We start from the raw sequence: 17,959 nt of genomic DNA, 5'->3' as shown, positions 1-17,959 counted from the left end.
ACCTTTACCTGCCGCCGAGCTCATCTCCTACCTACCTTAACCTACTGACCCACTGTGCGCGCGCCCCGGCGCTCACACGCGGGCCTCTCTCTACCTTAGACGAAGACTCTCTTTCTCCTTCTCCCTCTCTCTTCCCTCTCTCTTCCCTCTCTCTGCCTCTCTCGTGCCTTCCCCCCCCCCCTCCCCCATCCAAGAGCTTCCCCTTCTTCCATCGCCGCCGACGACGAGGGCGCTTCTCTTGCGCCCCAAGGCTGCGCTGTACACTACAGTCTGTGTACTACCTACGAGGTACATAAACGTACGAGTACATACACACACATTCGCTTGCTCCGGTCCCCGCGGCACGCAGCCATCGGCACTTCCCGGCCTTCCCCCACGCCGATCCGCCGCCCACAACAACACGACCCCTTCTCCCCAAGCTCAACCTCCTCCTCGTTCGACCCGCAAAGGGGCGCCATTCGATTGCGCATTGCTGCGAGCCGCGTCCGGTCTTTTAGGGCCCTTGCTGCTGCTGGCTTCGCTTCTGAGCGCACATCGCCGCCCCGACGCAGCTCCATCACCTCTCAGCGGAGAGAGCGTCCGTCCCAAGAGAAATCAGCCGTCGCGCCCCGACGCAAAGTGTCCAAGCCTCGCACTCTGCCGTTAACCTTGGTCTCCTCCTCCGTCTCCATCCGTACCTGCTCGCGCGCCCCTCGCCGCTCCGCCTCCGCACGCCTGCTACTACCAATATTGCAGACCACGGAGCCTCCAACCACTGGGCAAGGACCCCGCGGGCCATGGCGGACTGAGAAGCCACAGTCCAATTCCTAAGCTATGACGACGGCCGCTCGACAGCAGCAGCAGCCTCAAACCCTCTTGGCTGCCGACACGTTTGATCCAGATGAAGTAGTCCCCCGGGACAGCCCCCTCATGCAAGCCTTACGTCCTAAACTCGAGCCATCCCCGAGCCCCTCGCCGGACATTCCCCTGGCCCAAGTCAGTCTGAGCCCTCCTCCCACTGACGGCTTCATCAACTCTAATCGATCAAAGATCCGCCCCAGCTCTGGTGACGCCGTGCTTGTTTCCTACCTGGACAATGGCCGCCATCCGGACATTGCCCGTGCCGCAGGCGCCCAGGCCTTGCCCGGCGTCGATGAAGACGACCAAGGCCAACTTCACCATCCCCGCCCATGCTCCGCCAAAGACGCCGCATCCGTCCCCGCTGCGCGTAGTCGCGCTCTCCCAGCCTCGTCCAACATGGCCATGACGACGCCCATCCTGCAGCACTTGGCTGCAGACGCTCTTCAAGCCGTCTCCGCGGAGTCTTCGCTCATTCCCTTGCTCAGGGAGGTGCCAGACATCTCGACGTCGACGCGCCAACTGTCCATCAGCGACGAGCGTCACAAGAACATCTCCGACTATTCTGCGTCCATGCAGCCTTCCGGGCCTTCTGTCCAGCTTAAGACGAGTGCCAAGTCGCCCGCGTCGACGTTGAACTCGGCCAGTGGCGAACTTCCCCCTCTTCAAATGGACTCACCTCAGTCCGAGTCGAATGGCCATAGCCTGCCATCCATCCGCTCCACCCTCGGTGATATCAAACACATGCCCGCTGAAAAGGAAATGGCTCCCATCCACGGCAGCGCACCGGCCTTTGCACGCTCCCCTCCCCTCGGTAGGCCGCGGCTACCCCCAATATCCGCCTCACATGTCTCGCCCCCTATTTCGCCCAGTGAGGCTTATCAGCGGAGCCTCCCGTCGCCGCATTCCCTGCCAGCGTCGAGCCCCTATAGCTACTATCAAACGAACGGCCTTGGCCATCGGCCTAGCGTCGAGCTCAGCACCAGCGCCGCCGGCGAAACGCCCAGCACGGATCACTCTGCCTCTACCCCGGCCACTTCGGCATCTGTCGCTGATCGAATGAGCATCGACGGCATCACCAACCCGCAGGTCGGCGTTTATATTTGCAACTTCTCGGGATGTAATGCGCCCCCGTTTCAGACTCAGTATCTCCTCAACTCCCATGCCAACGTACACTCGTCGGCACGTCCGCACTATTGTCCGGTCAAGGGTTGTCCCCGAAGCGAGGGGGGCAAGGGTTTCAAGCGCAAGAATGAGATGATTAGGCACGGGCTCGTTCATGACTCGCCGGGCTACGTGTGCCCCTTTTGCCCGGACAGAGAGCACAAATACCCTCGACCAGATAACCTGCAAAGGTGTGAAAAGATTTGTACGTACTCTGCAGGGGCAGAACATGCTGACGCTGTATACTCAGACACGTTCGAGTTCACCACATCGATAAGGACAAGGACGATCCCATGCTGCGGGACGTCCTGTCGCAAAGACCAGACGGGCCAAGCCGAGGTCGTCGAAGGAGGGGAGTGCCCCCCTAAGCCGAACCTGTTGGCCGCCCACGTTGTCATCCTCGTCTTGTTCTACGCCCCCACGGAGCGTCAACCTCCCAACAACGTGGCTCCGGCAATGGAGCGGGGCTGTACCTTTTTCGATCCGTGGGCGATCACGGTCGAGTCGGGTTTTTTTTATGATTTTGAACCTGTTGAGATGGCTCTTTGTCCTCGTCTGCGCGTCTTGGAGATCTGGCGTTCTTTTTTCGGGTTCGTTCTTATACCAGGCTACCAGGGGCCACCATTAGTACTTCGTCTTCTTGTTCCATCTTCTACAATGTTTTCCACATCTTCGCGAAAAGCTGGGCTACGTATGTTGCGCGGGTTGCGTGCCAAGCGAGAGCTCAGCGCGCCGACAAAAGTCGTCGCACGGCCTTGCCGAGACACTGGCTGGAGAAGTGTAATTGGCGACGCCATGTCATTGCTTAATAGTGAATCGCCACGGCCACATAGGAAGGGGCCACCACATAAGCAAGTCTCACACGGCTCTTGCACGTTGCCAACAAGAGCCTCGCCTGGCTTTTCTTGGCGTCTCGGCCGTAACCGCCGCTATAGCGGCTCCCATGCACCGACTTGGACAGGCGAGTCGCTGAGGATCTCGCCGTCAATGGCCCACACTACGTGGTGCGACCCTATGCACTCGATTACAAGCCACAAGCCCTCTCGGTGTATGCGGGCCGGTTCCATGTCGAAATCGGCAGTCCGCAAGTCGGCTGCAGGTTCTAGGAATTGGCCTTCACCCGAGGCTGCGATGGTGACTTGCTCCGGGCCCCGGCCATGTACAACGGAGACTCGGATCAAGAGGGACGATGCCTGCCGTCCGCCGTCTTCTGCATCGGGCAACAAGATGCCATGTATCGAAACGCTTGCGCGCGTCAACCACGACGCCTTTAACGGGGCCCGCCTCTTTCCCCCTCCCTGGGCAAGGTTCAATGTCGTGAGGGGCGTCCGAAGCATGCCCGCGGCGTTAGCCGGGAGGGCATCCAACGTGACGGGTGCCATGGACGACACTCTCACCGCAAAGGCAGCCAACTGGCCCGCCTCGAACGTCGAGCAGACTAATGTGTAGTGTCCAGGCTCCAACGTGAGCACCTCGGCCATGGCGCATCCTCGACGGTACTCGCCAGACGAGGCAACCAAGTTTCTGGCTCGTAGTGCCGTCACCCGTCCCCCACGAGCCCAGACAAGATCGACGTGGACGTGGACGTCACGGTTGTCCGTGGACAAAAGGACGGACAGGGGGGTAGACTTGCTGATGGACAATCTGTACTGAGGGTTCTGGTAGTAGGTCGAACACGAGGAGCTCCCACCAGCGGTGCGGCGGCTCCAGGAGCCCGACTGCTCCTGAAACTGCGACATTTTCTCCTCCGCTGCCTTGATTTCAAGCGGTGCGTGTGAGAAAAAGGACACTGTAAAGGTATAGCTAGCCAGGGGCAATTCTTGTTGGTCGACAACAATGGTGAAGCGCTGCCTGGGGCCGGCTTCAAGGCGTGCAAGCGTTTGCAGCGAGTCAACATACGGTCCGCGGTAACTCTCCCCGCCACTGACTTGGACTCTGTTGCCTTGGTTTTCAAAGACGAGGATGCTCATGAAGCCGAGCTCGCTCGCCACGGCCGCCATGGAGCCCCGCCTTTTGCGAGCTATGTCGAGCTCCGCGTCCACGAAATGACGGCTGACTAGAACCCAAACCGGCCCCTTGGCAGTGGACACGAGTGTGTATTGAGGATTTCGCACCAGGGATGCACACAGGTTCTTGGGAGGCATCTCCCACGCGAAGTGGTGATCCTGCCGATGTGAAAATAAACCTGGGTTCCAGTTGAGATACATTGACTCAAAGTGCTGAGCTACGTCCTCGAGTGCCATCCACGTAGTGCTTGAAAGTGAGTGTCAGAGTAAGAGGCTGCGAACTGGGCAAGGGCGGCTCACTTGTGGACATTGGAGCCTCGGGGTTCAAGCCGTTCCGTTCCCATCACCAGGGGTGCGTCGCACCAAGGATTCTTGATGAGCAGACGACGCGCACCACCGTCGGACAGGCTGAGATCCTCGACAGCATAGTCATGTTCACCGATGAGACCCATGAGGCGTTCCTCTTCGGCCGATATTCGCCCGGTACCCAGTGTCACAACGACATCGTGGGATTCGTGGGCTGCCTTGACTCTGGCCCACGTCTCGTCGACATCAAGATCTTCACTTTCCGCGATTGTCAATCTTGGGCTTCCCCGATGTTATGTTCCACGGAGTCGAGGGAGAGGACAATGCATACCGTTGCAGAAAGAGCTGCTCCGGGATCCAGCCTGTCAGCACCCACAAGTCCGTCCCTGAGTTGCTTCCAGGGAAGTCGTAACCGCCCCTGACTTTCAGGTAGGCCTTTTCAAGAAGCGCGGGCCAAAGCAAGCAAGGATTTCGCCGGTCGACGACGAAGAGGGTGCGATCGGTCCGGGAGGCCGGGAGCCGATCGTCTACCACAACGCGCCTTGCACAGCCATTGAAATTCATGCGTAGCACGTATTTGCCTGAAGCAGAGAGCCTCGGGCGTCCTTTGACGTGGTCAAACGGGTACATGACGGAGGAGAGGACCTGGGACAGCCGCAGTCAGAAGCAGCCTTGTATGCCGTGGGGGCTTGGGACAATGAGGTCATAACGTACGGCATGTCGTCCAACCAAAACCTTTGCGGCGGCCGAGAGACTGGCGACGACAGAGCAGTCGGTCGTGATATCTTGAACGAGGTCACAGCAATCACTGAGCTGCATCATGACGTCCTCGTCCTTCGTCTTGTCGCGTCCAGGGTCCAGCCCGAAAAGCTTGGCTGGGCGAGTCCACGCTGCAAAATTGTCGGCCTGGGTCGCCGAGAGAGTGAAGGTAGCGGCGTCTCTTGGTAGGCCGTGGCAAGCCAAATCAGCCAGCTGAACACGTTGGAGTCGCTGGAAGAGAGGAGCTCACGTGTAGAGGTCCGCACCGGGCCGCAACTCGAACTCGGCGTCGTGGGGTTCCGCGGTCCAAGGTGGGAAGTCGTTCCCGTGCAGGCGCGAGGCGCGGACAAGGATACCGGGCTGGACAATAAACTGGGATAGCGTCGCTTGCTGCGACTTGAGCTTCTCGGCATAGACAATGAGCTCGTGGCATCGACGCCTCAGCCGGGCGGCATGGGCCTTAGTTGAAGCCTCGCCGGCGGCGGCCATGTACAATTCGGCGGCTTGGATAGCATGGCCGAGGGCCGTCTTGCCGCTTGAGCGGGCGAGCAGAGCCTCGACGGCCTAGCCGTCTGTCAGTAGTCCGAGGCGTGCTCCTTGTGCGGCGGGCTTGCTCACCTGCGCTCTGCTCTCCATGCCTGGCGGGGCGTAGATGAGGAGGGTGCAGGTGCCTCGATTATGTCAGTCTACTGATACCATAGCGCCGATGAACGGCCAGGGGGAGTCGTCGGTCGCAACCAGCAACTGGGGGAGACTGGTGTGTTGCGAAGATAATGGGTACCACAGCCACGCAGGCGCACCGCAATGCGACGCAGGGGTGAGAGAGTCAAGGCAATGGTGGAAGTGTAAGGTGAGGGAGCCGCCAAGGTACGGACGGATACACCTTGGTAAGAGATGCTGGACGTCTGAGGTAAATCCCGAACTTGTAGATACCTACCTAGGTAGGTACCGACCTAAGATACCTACCTAGGTACAGACCTAGGTCCAGGTAGGTAGGTAGGTGTTAAACCAGTCATATTATCCTCTAACAAAATTGGAGGCACCTCCGTTAGAGATGACTGGTTGGTATTGTGGTAGTTATATGTTTCTCTACAGTAGGCAGGTACTCCATTAAGCTACTGTGGATAAGATACATACAGCCTAGAGCCGTTTTCGACGCTCTCGAGGTATCTATGTACATACCTAGATAATACCTACCTACCTACTTTAAAAGGTACTGTGGACAGACCCGGCACCGCCCCCTCCTGCTCCGGGCTAGGTAGGTAATTACAGAACCGTACAGTAGCGCTGGTGGGCGTGCCGAGGTCCAAAGCAGCCGCTCGCCGATCGGCCATGGCCGGGCCTCCGGGCTCGACATCTCCCGCACGCCCATCGAGCCCATCCTTCGTTCTCATGGCCATCAAGCGGGCCAATCTTTCCATATCATTCGCAATCTCCGCGTCGCCCCTCTCCTCACCCCTTCTGCTCGCTGGCTTCTCCTCCATAAGTCCATAATCACAAGCACCTCGGGGCTCCGAACCAGTCGCTCGCACTCGTCATCCTACCTTCTGAGGTGCTTGGTGCTCGCCACTCACCATGGGCGCGCAGTCAAAGCCAGAGATCCCGCCCTGGGGCCGCGCTGCTGCCGGGGCCGCGGGAGCCGTGTTGGCCAATGCCCTCGTGTATCCGCTCGACATGTGAGGCCCCATCTCCTTTGCTGCATCGCCCTCTTGCCCCCTTTGCTTTCAGCTAACTGCCCCCTGCACTTCGCCGCAGTGTCAAGACGCGCCTCCAAGTTCAAGTTCGCCTCGATGAGTCGGCGCCGGGCGCCGACGACGAGCCACACTACGCCTCGACGTGGGATGCAGTTAAGCGGATCGTGGCCGACGACGGCATCAGAGGTCTCTACATGGGCATGAATGGATCTCTCATCGGAGTCGCTTCCACCAACTTTGCATACTTCTATTGGTATACCCTGGCGAGGTCTTTCTACCTCAAGTCGTCCAGCCTGCCGGCTCTTTCGCCCTCCACCGCCGTGGAGCTCTCGCTCGGCGCTGTTGCGGGTGCACTGGCACAGCTCTTTACCATTCCCGTGGCCGTCGTCACAACTCGGCAGCAGACTGCCAAAGGCAATGAGTGCAAAAGCCTCATGGCGACGGCTCGTGAAGTTGTGGACGGGCCCGACGGCGTGACGGGCCTGTGGAGGGGTCTGAAAGCCAGCCTGGTCCTTGTCGTGAATCCAGCCATCACGTACGGGGCATATGAGCGGCTGAGCAGCATCTTTTTCCCAGTCGAATCAAAGCTGAAGCCTTGGCAAGCCTTTTGTGAGTAGGCCCAGATCTCCCCTTCAAGTTTCGGCCAATCATTCGCCTCTAACACGCCTGCAGTACTAGGGGCCTTGTCAAAAGCCTTGGCCACCATCGTCACACAGCCACTGATCGTGGCCAAGGTCGGCCTGCAATCCAAGCCACCGCGCACGAGGAGCGGGAAGCCTTTCAAAAGTTTCATCGAGGTGATGAAATTCATCGTGAAGCATGAGGGTGCCTTGGGCTTGTTCAAGGGGATCGGACCCCAGATCTTCAAGGGCTTCTTGGTGCAGGGCATCCTCATGATGACCAAGGAGAGGTGGGCATCTCTGCTTCTGTTCCTGCTCTTCGGAAGATGTCTTTTGCTAATACGAGCTACAGAGTCGAGCTCCTCCTCATTCTTTTCCTGCGATATCTCCAGGCGACCAGGAGAGCGCAGCTGCAAAGAGTGGCTGGCCTCGCCTCGACGGTGTCCCAAAAGGCGCTCGCCTCGACACGGCCGGGCTTGTAGCGGCACTTTGGCGGGCCAACGTGTCATTTGATGGGAGGGATGTCGTTTGATGCACTGGGGAGTAAACGGAAGCGTAGCAGAGGAGTTATTTGGGCTGTTCTGTTGGTATATCTCGATCCTTGCAGCCCGTCTCGGTGACGAGCCGTCTGAGCCAGCCTCAACTTTGCTTCTAGTACAGTAAAATGCTCGACATTTCCCGTCTGCTGTATTCGCACACCCTGCTGGCTTTGCTCGCCCGCCTCGTTCGGTAATCACTGCATTGCTACAGGTGAGGGCAAGCCGTCTACATAAGCTGCTGAAGGCCGGGAAAGGAACCTCTTTACTCGTGCGTGGATTGGGGACGTGATTTGCCACACAAGCCCACTTCGGTACCATATTCCTCCGTCGGCCTAGGTAGGTACTTATCCAAGGTACCTTACACTAAGGTACAGTACCTAGGTATCTAGGTAATTCGTACTCTAAGTACATGTACTGATGGTACGCTGCTGGCTTATGTCAGCCACTCGTCCTGCTCCCGGCATTGCCTAGGGCTCAAATCGGCTTCGGGCGCACACAATTTCGCCTTCCCCCAGGAACCCGTCGCGAGAACTCGTCCGGACAGCGAAAACATCAGCAGCCATGGCCAGTGAGTCGAGATGATTATACCCCCCGCGGAGATCTCCATCTTCTGACGAGCCACGCCACAGAGTCCAAGAACTCCTCGCAGCACAACCAGTGGCGCAAAGCGCACCGTAACGGGTGAGTGAGCAGCAACGCGTGCCACGAGCCGAATCCGCTCACGCAACGACAGGATCAAAAAGCCCAAGACGTCGAGATACCCTTCGCTGAAGGGAACCGACCCCAAATTCCGCCGGAACCATCGACATGCTCTCCATGGCACTGCCAAGGCTCTGGTAGGAACCGATCGAGCATACCCTGGCAACAAGACGGACATTAACCCATACAACAGAAAGAAGCCAAGGAAGGCAAGCGTGAAACAGTATGAGGGAATCTATGTCGATTTTGATCCGGTGGAAGAAAGTTGGACAGGTCATGATGGAGGTCTTGTCCAGTCTGGACGACGTTGTCAGGCCGGCATCGATGGGCGCTACGTGAAACGAACTGCCAGTGCGATCACAGGACATGGCGGAAAGACCAAGTCAATAAGGAAGCCGCCGCTGGGAATCGGTGGCTATCTCGCAATTTCGCGCAGTATTTGAAACTTGTGGCCCTGAACTCTACAGAATCAGCCTTGATGATTGAACGTTCCCATGGAGTTCCCGGGAAGCGGCGTCACGGCGCGGGACTGTCTCTGCCCTGCCGTTCTTTCGTGAAATATGATGGCTAACCCACCTGAGCATCAGATGAAGCACGGCTCGTTCTACGGTGCCCGCTGCTCTGAGGCATATGACGCCGCGGTCAGCCATTTTGTCCCATCATCTCACCGGGACGAGGCTACCGGCGAATCTTGCCTTGAAAGAGCTGAAACCTACCCAATGACGGAGTTGTCAAGGTTCAGTACGAGCGAGTACCTAGCTGCGTTCCACTCGGGCACACGTCGCTCGCGGCGACAACTTTTCTCGTTTAGCTGGACACGAATAGCCGTAGCGCCCCTGGCTTTGCCCCTGTCTCTCGGATCAGATCGCGCCTGTCCTCTCATGAAACGCTGCACGACCCTGAACCAGGTTCACTAGGCACGGTGCCTTGCCCAACGCCGTGTGGAGGCGCGGCGCCCGGCTGGTTACGCGTCTCCTCCTAGAGAGTTGGTCGACGATGGGGAAGCAATGTGGAAGCAACCGATTTACAGAAACGATGGACTCGGGCCCAGACACCTGTCCCTCTTTGTTCCCTTCTTCACGAGCCCTAGGTATCCTGAAATAGTTACATAAAAACTGGCTCCCACTGAAGCCCACTGGTTTTTTTTTTTTTTTTCAGGGTTCGACAAGAAAACACCCCACCCCCCCGTCTGCGACCGCAAAGGCCCTGTCTGCAATTGTTTCGGCAGCTGAATCGTACCTAGCGTCGAGTAATTACCTCCTCGTCGTGAAGTCGGCCATATCTCAACTCTTCCTCGTAGGTACATTGTACAGTACTCGGGTCTCCTGTGATCTTCCTGCATGACGTGCGATGCCAGAGGACCTTAGTCAGATCCTCATCTCTAGGACATTTTTAGGTGCCGCGGCGTGCTTCGCACCTAAATCAAAGCACTTTGGTGGGCAAGGGCGGCAAGGCAGCAAGTGCCCCATGACAGGCACGTTAGGGACGCAGTGTTCGGTAAGTTACTTCGTACAGGGGAGTAAAGTGGGGGTGAGGCACCCACTGCTGCGGCGCTCTCCTATCAAGTACCTTAGACACTTTACCCAAGTACCTGCCCACCACCTTATGAGCTGTAAAGGTACCTACCACCTAGGTATCGAATGTATTTGGTGCATTTCTCGCCTATCACGGAATAACCGCAAAAGCCGCTCCCAAGGGCTCGATTATTCATTCGTATGGCGGCCCCGACGTATCGGCCCCCGTCTTCTGACCTCTCCAGCATCACCAACAGGACACCCAGGTCCGCACTTGCCGCGGCGGAATCCATCCATCAACGCGTTAGTCGCCTGCCTGGAAGCAGACCTCGTACCTTCGTTATCGAATTTGCGGTCCTCGTCCCGGGGTAAGTTGGTCGTCGATCCACGCCCCGCCAGCTGGTCTCTCCAACCCTTCCCCTCTCCTCGCAAACCGTCTCCCAAGAATCGCCTTGTCCGCTGACGCATCTCCAGCTCCATCCTCATCTCTGTCCTTGCTTTTGCCTAGAACATGGGATAGTCTGCTGCCCATCATCTTGTCGAAACTCCTTTGAGGTCAGCCGGTCACTGCAGGAGTCGACAGGATAAGCCTCGTCTTCTCCCTCGGTTCCCCCGTATCGCCACCATCGCAAGTCACGCCCCCGACGCTTACCCCCTCTCTACTTCGTCCGATCAGGTTTAGAAGACAAAAAGCCTCTGGGAATATCATGCTGAAAATGTCCGGAAATCACGCCATTGGAAATCGCAATAGCACCCCAGAGGCCAATAGCGCGTCTTCCCTCCGCCCGCCATCCTCTCGCGCTGTCGGAGCCGGCAGTTCCCTCCGCGCCTCCGCCGACATGAGTACCCTCCAGGGTCCCTCTTCTTCAAATCGCATTCGACCATCGTCAGACTTCTACGGCCAGTCCCAGCAAGCCCATGGTCAAGCGAACCTGGACCATGACGCACAGGATAAGATTGCCCAGCAATGGATCGCCGACATCGATCAGTATGAGACGACCTTGGAGGAAATGGCTGCAGCAACCCTGGACCAAGACTTCAAGGATGAACTTAGTGCCATCGAACAATGGTTCCGCGTTTTGAGCGAGGCCGAGCGCACGGCTGCCCTTTACGCTCTTCTGCAGCAGACCACCCAGGTCCAGATCCGATTCTTCATACAGGTTCTGCAGCAAATGGGCAAAAACCACCCCATGTCAGGTGTTTTGTCGCCCGCAAACTTCGATAAAGGTTCGTCTTGATGGAGGCGGGCGGCGGCGCCTCCACTCGATTGTCAGCTCGGTACTGACCAACTGCTAGATCCAATGTCGAACCGCCTCAACGATGCAATGAACAAGCTGAATGTAGACTCGGCCCGCAACTCTTACTCACGCAGCTCGGCCATGTCGTCATCGAAGCGCCACTCGGGATTGGATCCGTCAACCATCACTGCCATGTTCCCAGATGCCGCAGCGGCGATTGCCACGGAAAAGGCAAAGTTCACACAGCAGACGGGCAACTCACCCGCCTCGAACCGGAACAGCGTGGCCATCGATTCGCGAGCCCCAATCGCCGCCCCTGGTATCTCTGGTCCTCAAGAACCTCGAGAAGGCACCGTTGCGAGTTCCACATCGCCGTGGGGATCTGGCGGCGGCGGTGATCAGGTCAATAACAAGGTTTCTACTTCGCAGGCACCGATGGGCCAGTTCGTGCAGCCGCCTTCCTCTGCTGGACTCAGATCTCCCCGGCCCCAGATGGGCAGCTCGGCCATTCAAAACACCACAGTGTCGGTGCCAGAGAAAAGTCCCGCGGACTTGCCTCTTCTCTCCCCTTACAACGCTGGCAGTGGCAATTGGGCGTCCATGGTGAACACACCAATGGCGCCTTCCTTCAACACGAGCAGCTCCAGCGGCAACCAGGCCGACATGGTTGCTAATGCAACCGCAATGAAACTCGCGGCGCTGTCGACGGTTAACAACCGCTTCGCGCTGGATGATGTGCGCAAGTACCGCCGCGCCCGTTCCAACGACGCGCCAGGAGGTGGTGGCCACAATCAGATGTCCCCCCCTGCGCAGAACATCAATATGCCAGGCGCCAACGTGGTCATGATCAACGAGCATGGGCAGGTTCTAAGCCGTGAACAAGTCTTGGCAATGCAGGCGCAGCAAGGCCTCGGTCTGGGCGGCCAGAGATCCCGTCCGAGCTCGCCAGGCATTGCCATGCAGTCAGGGATGGGCGCGCTGCCGCATTTCACGTCACCTCGGCACAACGGTTTCCTCAGCGCCTACGACGGCCCATCGGCATTGATAAACAATAGCATGCCTTCCGTCAACCTGGGCCAGCTAGGAGTCGGGGGTCATGAAGGCTATCTCTCGGACCACTCTGACATGGTGCGAGGACGCTCGCCAAGGGGCCGAAGGGGTAGCTCCAAGCCACCCGAGGACCCGACCGATCCGACCCTGCTCCAGGACATACCCAGCTGGCTCCGAAGTCTGCGATTACACAAGTATACAGAGAATTTGAAGGACATGAAGTGGACTGAGCTTGTCGAGCTGGATGATAAGGCGCTCGAGGAACGCGGGGTTAATGCTCTCGGCGCCCGCAGGAAGATGTTGAAGGTATTCGAGCAAGTCAAAGGTCAGCCTTCTCCCGCCTCTGACATTTATCAAGATCTAACGGACGGTGCAGATGCCAAAGCGGAGGGCAAGCTAGGATAGAAAGAGCCAACGAACCTCGGGGTCCGTCGGCGTTGAATCTGCACCAATCTTGCCCAAGGGTCTAGATGTTTACGCTCAATGAAATAGGAGACGGCTGATGTTGTACCAATTACCCCGGGAACAGTTTGCTATTAAGCGGCAAAGGTGTGGGAAGGCGAGGCCTGTTTGAGACTGTAAACTGGAGATGTGTACATTGGTTTCAACCTTCCAGGAGTCGAATTTGCACTTGTTGTTCGCTACAAGGACGAAATAGCGTGCTGTTGCCATCTTTCGAGCCCACGCGTTCCGCGATCGCACAGCGGGTGTACGCCATTTGTGGGAGGCTTATCTGTCAATACCACGCGCACTCTGACGCGTCACGCCCCAGCCTTTGTAGAAAGGGCCCGTCCTCCGAGACAGGCGCCCTTGCCGAGACATAATGCCGCGCTCAGAACTGTCGAATGGGTTACACAACCATTTGTACCAATGGTCCAGCCGCTCGTCCTACCTGAATTTACCGAGTGCATACGTATTCGTAGATGTCTGTTCGTTGTTTGGCTTTTCAAGAAGTGACAAGCTCTCGGCTTACTAAGCAGAGTCGAGCGACTCACTGAACTCGGCTCCCCTACTCAACCCTGCAGCCTATCGATGCAAACCGTGTACGCGATTCCACTGCATGCAGAGACTTGTCCGGCTACGAAACTATCTAAGGCGCATCTATTGCATGCTCTGCGGCTTTCTGGCCTCGCAGTGACCAGGTGCATCGCCCAGTTTCTGGTTGATCGAAAGCATAACACCCGCTTTAGGCCGACGCTCGGCGTGTCAGGCCCATTGCTAGACTCAGTGGGACAGTGGCATCGATGAGCCGATTCCAAGATGAGCCGCTCCATAGGTAAGCCGCTTCTTTCCAGGCTTTTCATTGCTGCCGACACTAACGAGGAAGCGTTTCAAGAAATCCTGGCGATGCGTCTGACTCCGACTCCGACCTGGAAGAGCTCCAGGGCGACATCGCCAAGTTTGACGAGTCTGTACGGGAGTTTCTCGCTTCTCATCATGGGTCCGCAGAGTTGAGACACAGCTTTCGCGGAGGTTCCCGGGGCCGAGGAGCGCGTGGCCCTCGCAAGGCTGCCAAGCCGAGGGGAGACATTACGGCGCGCCTCTCCAAGGTCAACCAAGCATTTCTCAGCGGCGATTACGACCAGGCGTTGGATCTCGCCTTTGAGGTGATCAGGATCAATGCCGAAACCCACCAAGCCTGGACCACACTGTCTTCCATTTTTCGAGAGCGCCATGAGCTTGATCGGGCGCTCTCGGCCATGGTTTATGCCGCCCACCTTCGGCCCAAGGATGTGTCTGGCTGGCTAAAGTGTGCGACCTTTGCTCTGGACACAATAGAGGACGACGAGGATCGCAATCTTCACACAGCCCGCCTCTGCTACTCGGCTGCCCTGAGGACTGACACCTCACATATAGAAGCAAGGCTCGGCAAGGCCGCTGTATGTCATCGCCAGGGCCATCTTGCTGCGGCCATTTCCGAATACAAGTACGTCCTCAAGCGCCGGCCGCACGATCTCGACCTAGTGAGGAAGCTGGCCGAAGCCTGTGTCGACAGCAAGAACGCCACTGCGGCTGTCCCCTCAGCCATCCAGGCTTATGGACAATTCTTTGACTTCGAGATGAGCTCTCGGCCGCAGCGTGGCCGAGACGACTTGTGGCACGATGTTGGCATCTTTGTAGAACTGTTTGCATCAATTGGTCAACATCAAGAAGCCATCCGCCAGCTCAAAGCCCTCTCGCGGTGGCTCATCGGGCGCGCCATAGAGCAGTTTTGGGACGACTGGCAGGGCGACGATCGAGAATGGGACGTTGACGCGCTACGCCGATCAGCAGTTTGCGACTTTGACGGGCCCAGCTCCAACCCAGGACTTTACGGTAACGCTCTGCCTGAGGATCTGCGCGTACGGCTGGCTACGTATCGGTTCAAGCTTGGGCATGAGGCAGAAGCCTTGGTACGCCGCCTCCCTATTTTGACGCGCTCGTAGTCGCTGCTGACCTCTCGGGACATGTCCCCGCGAACCTGTGTAGACGCACCTGAACATCCTGGGTTGGGATGAGGGCCACATGCAGGAGTTCATCAACGATTTCCCCCTCCTCGCTTACGAACTGGCAAACGAGCTCGTCCGGTGCGGACGGCAATCTCTTGCTGTCCATTATTATCGAGAGTTGCGACGGCTCCCGGGCGACGCAGACCCTGCCGTCTTGCTGCAATTGGGACGTTGTTACCTTGCCCTAGGAGAACAGCCGGGCGCCGAGGAATGCTTTCTAGGAGCAATTGATGCAGACGAAGATAGCATCGAGGCTCGGATCGAACTTGCAAACATGTACGAGAAGGCCAGGGAAGGCGAGGAGGCCCTCATTCTCGCCGCCGAGGCCATGGCTCTGCGCGAAGCCCGTGTTCAGTCGTCTTCAGGCGACCCGGGATTCAAGGACTCCTCGGCTCCCAGCCAACGGGCTAAACTTGGTGGCGGGCCAGCAAGGCGGCGCAAACTTCGTGCACAAACGGGTGAAAAACCATCCGGATCATCCAAAGATGCTTCACAGAAGCCTGTTGTTCCGAGAAGATACCGCCCAAGGAGGCTTGCTGCGCCCGACAAGCGTCTTCAAGAAGAGAGGGCCCGTGCTTTCAAGCTGTCGAGCCAATACGAGGCTGTTCGCGATCTGAAGCAACAGATTGCGGCGGGTCGCCATGATCTTGTCCCAGCCTGGATGGCCACTTCAAAGGAACTGGTAGATGACTTCAGATCGCTCAAGAGGTTCTACACCTGGGACAAATACCTGTACTTCCTCGGCTCGAAGCATCATGTGCCAGCTCCGGATGCTGAACCAGAAGATTCCGAGCTATCGCAGATGTACGAACGCCTATCACGCTGTCGGTTTGTCCCAGATCCGGGCTGTCGCGTGGCTCTCTGCTGACGTTGCGCGCTAGCTATTGCTCCCCATGCGGATCAACTCGGGCGCGAGGCTGCATCTGCGAATCCGAATGCGCATCGAGGCATCTCGTTCGAGGACTGGCTAGATTTGTTCCTCGACTACGCCGTTGGGTTGGCGGTTGCGCATCGACGGGTCGAAGCGTATCAGATCTGCCAAGCGGCAAAGGACTCGACTGTCTTTCAGTCCTCTGAACATGGCTTCAGTATATATGTCGCTTGGAGCGGTAAGGACCAAGAGCCGAGAATATGCGCAACTTTGTCACTCTGACCTGCCTAGTATGCGCCATATATAACAACGACGAAGAGCGATGTGTAACCGTAGCTCGGCATCTGATGCGAGACGGTGCGACTACGGATTCATACCGGATGTTTGCGCTGCTGTCGAGACTTTGCCAGTCCCCCATTGCATGGTATACGTCAGGGCCAGCTCAAAAGTTCATACTGCGTCAGATCAAGGCCATCGATGCCAGCCATGCGAGTGTATGGATGCAGCGCCAAGGCCACGCCGAGCTCAGCAGTAGTACAAGTGCAGCGAACAATTCGCCAGGCACCAGCGTCGACGTATGCTTGCTGATGCTATACGGCCATATTCTTTTCACATCCACCAGCTACGCATACTCGTTAGGTAGGTTTATATGCGTGCTCCGAACTGACCTGAGCTCTAACGACTCTGAGTAGGTTACTTCTTGCGGGCCCGGTCGCTTGACCCAACAAACCCCATGATCAATTTGAGCCTGGGGTTGGCCTACGTGCACTACGGTTTGAAGAGGCAATCTGCAAACCGGCAGTATCTTCTCCTGCAGGGCCAGGCATTTCTGTCTCGGTACCTTGAACTGGGCCAGAAAGGACAAGGCGGCTCCATGGCCGAGCGATTCTACAATGTCGGTCGACTGTTTCAGCTACTAGGCATCGGCTCCCTGGGCTCAAGGTACTACAACAATGCGATGGAGGCTTGCGAGAAGGAGGGTGGCAACAGGGACATGGCAACCTGTATTTTGGTGAACAGCGTTTCGTCCTTGCTATCCGTGAAGAATAATCGGGTAGCTTTCTCTCTACTAAAGAAAAACCTATACCTTTAAAGAATAAATTAGTAAGAGATAAATACTTTAGAAGCTATATAATTAGAAGTAAGTATAAGCTATTCTAGATATATATATATACTTTATAGTAGTAGTAGCTATAAAAGTATATATATTATTATTATTATTAAGATTATACTAAGGACTTAGTTAAAGGTATTTAGAACTTTAATATTAAATAAGAAGGAAAAACTAAAGTACTTAAGGGAAAACCCTCCCCTTTTTTAGTATAGGTCTACCTTAAATAAGGTCTTAGTAGTAGTATATAAGAAATTTACGCTAGCTACTATAGGCTTCTCCTATGCGTTTATATTTTAATATAGGCCCTCTTAGGCTATAGCCGCTTTAATCTTAAGCGGCCGCGGCCTAGGCTTACTAGCCTAAGCCTAGAGTTATAAGTAGTAGTCTCTTTTTAAGGGCTTAACTTATAGGCGCCTTTATTCCTTATAGCTCTTATATTACTACTATATAGCTATAGCTACGTTAGCTTATTAGTCTATTAATTAGTAAGGTAGGTAATATCTAGTTATTAGGCTAGGCGCTAGTATAGGTCGCTCTTAGGTAGGGCTAGCTAATTAAAATTTAGTTAGCTAGCTTTATTAATTAAAAATCGGTTTTTATTTAGCTATATAACTTTTTAATTAAGGGTATAGTAGCTTATATTTACTATTTATTATATAGTTATTAATTATATACGTTTAACTTATATATATATATACCTACCTCCCTTTCTTAGTTTTATTCTTACTTTTTCTTACCTCTTTATTTATTATTTCTCTTATAAGCTTTAATTTCTACTTACTTTATTTTTATATCCTTAGATCTCTTTAATACTATACTTAAATCGCTTACTATTACTTTATAATATTTAACTAAGAAGCTAGCTTAAGTAATAGCGGCTCGCTTTCTTTTAAGCCCTTTCCTTATAAAAAGGTTACTACTATAATAGGTTTAAAGCGCTTTATCTTATATTTTATATATATTAATTAAGATTATACTAATAACTTATTTAAAGGTATCTAGAACTTTAGTATTAAATAAAAGGGAAAAACTAAAGTACTTAAAGAAAACCCTTTCTTT

General features: G+C 55.6%; 6 protein-coding genes across 6 annotated transcripts; 5 read left to right on the top strand and 1 right to left on the bottom strand.

The window, feature by feature from the left end:
* Window positions 1-813: 813 nt before the first annotated feature.
* HRG_08674 (C2H2 type zinc finger domain-containing protein) lies at window positions 814-2,369 on the top strand (the record flags this gene model as incomplete). The annotated part of the gene is made up of 4 exons (XM_044867145.1): window positions 814-1,171; window positions 1,226-1,651; window positions 1,754-2,192; window positions 2,252-2,369. 4 exons carry the CDS (start codon window positions 814-816, stop codon window positions 2,367-2,369), a joined length of 1,341 nt encoding a protein of 446 aa, XP_044718032.1.
* A 561-nt stretch (window positions 2,370-2,930) lies between these two features.
* On the bottom strand, window positions 2,931-5,708 carry HRG_08673 (calpain family cysteine protease domain-containing protein; the record flags this gene model as incomplete). Its single annotated transcript, XM_044867144.1, has 6 exons — window positions 2,931-4,254; window positions 4,308-4,571; window positions 4,645-4,958; window positions 5,028-5,253; window positions 5,323-5,636; window positions 5,691-5,708. The coding sequence occupies 6 exons, from the start codon at window positions 5,706-5,708 to the stop codon at window positions 2,931-2,933; spliced, it is 2,460 nt and encodes an 819-aa protein (XP_044718031.1).
* Window positions 5,709-6,647: 939 nt separating this feature from the next.
* Window positions 6,648-7,868, top strand: HRG_08672 (mitochondrial carrier protein; the record flags this gene model as incomplete). The annotated part of the gene is made up of 4 exons (XM_044867143.1): window positions 6,648-6,748; window positions 6,828-7,375; window positions 7,439-7,676; window positions 7,739-7,868. The coding sequence occupies 4 exons, from the start codon at window positions 6,648-6,650 to the stop codon at window positions 7,866-7,868; spliced, it is 1,017 nt and encodes a 338-aa protein (XP_044718030.1).
* Window positions 7,869-8,486: 618 nt separating this feature from the next.
* On the top strand, window positions 8,487-9,067 carry HRG_08671 (ribosomal l29e protein family domain-containing protein; the record flags this gene model as incomplete). Its single annotated transcript, XM_044867142.1, has 3 exons — window positions 8,487-8,493; window positions 8,555-8,606; window positions 8,659-9,067. The coding sequence occupies 3 exons, from the start codon at window positions 8,487-8,489 to the stop codon at window positions 9,065-9,067; spliced, it is 468 nt and encodes a 155-aa protein (XP_044718029.1).
* Window positions 9,068-10,977: 1,910 nt separating this feature from the next.
* On the top strand, window positions 10,978-12,831 carry HRG_08670 (Sterile alpha motif domain-containing protein; the record flags this gene model as incomplete). The annotated part of the gene is made up of 8 exons (XM_044867141.1): window positions 10,978-11,365; window positions 11,435-11,478; window positions 11,533-11,805; window positions 11,869-11,900; window positions 11,961-12,111; window positions 12,190-12,289; window positions 12,344-12,751; window positions 12,803-12,831. The coding sequence occupies 8 exons, from the start codon at window positions 10,978-10,980 to the stop codon at window positions 12,829-12,831; spliced, it is 1,425 nt and encodes a 474-aa protein (XP_044718028.1).
* Window positions 12,832-13,670: 839 nt separating this feature from the next.
* On the top strand, window positions 13,671-16,836 carry HRG_08669 (transcription factor tau subunit sfc4; the record flags this gene model as incomplete). The annotated part of the gene is made up of 7 exons (XM_044867140.1): window positions 13,671-13,702; window positions 13,763-14,819; window positions 14,896-15,739; window positions 15,797-16,024; window positions 16,078-16,425; window positions 16,479-16,681; window positions 16,807-16,836. The coding sequence occupies 7 exons, from the start codon at window positions 13,671-13,673 to the stop codon at window positions 16,834-16,836; spliced, it is 2,742 nt and encodes a 913-aa protein (XP_044718027.1).
* Between the last annotated feature and the right edge of the window lie 1,123 nt (window positions 16,837-17,959).

The sequence above is a fragment of the Hirsutella rhossiliensis genome, assembly GCF_020360975.1.
Source record: "Hirsutella rhossiliensis strain HR02 chromosome Unknown scaffold00010, whole genome shotgun sequence".
NCBI lineage: Eukaryota > Fungi > Ascomycota > Sordariomycetes > Hypocreales > Ophiocordycipitaceae > Hirsutella > Hirsutella rhossiliensis.
Note: the sequence above shows the minus strand (reverse complement) of the source record. Positions and strands in the feature narration are given on the sequence as shown.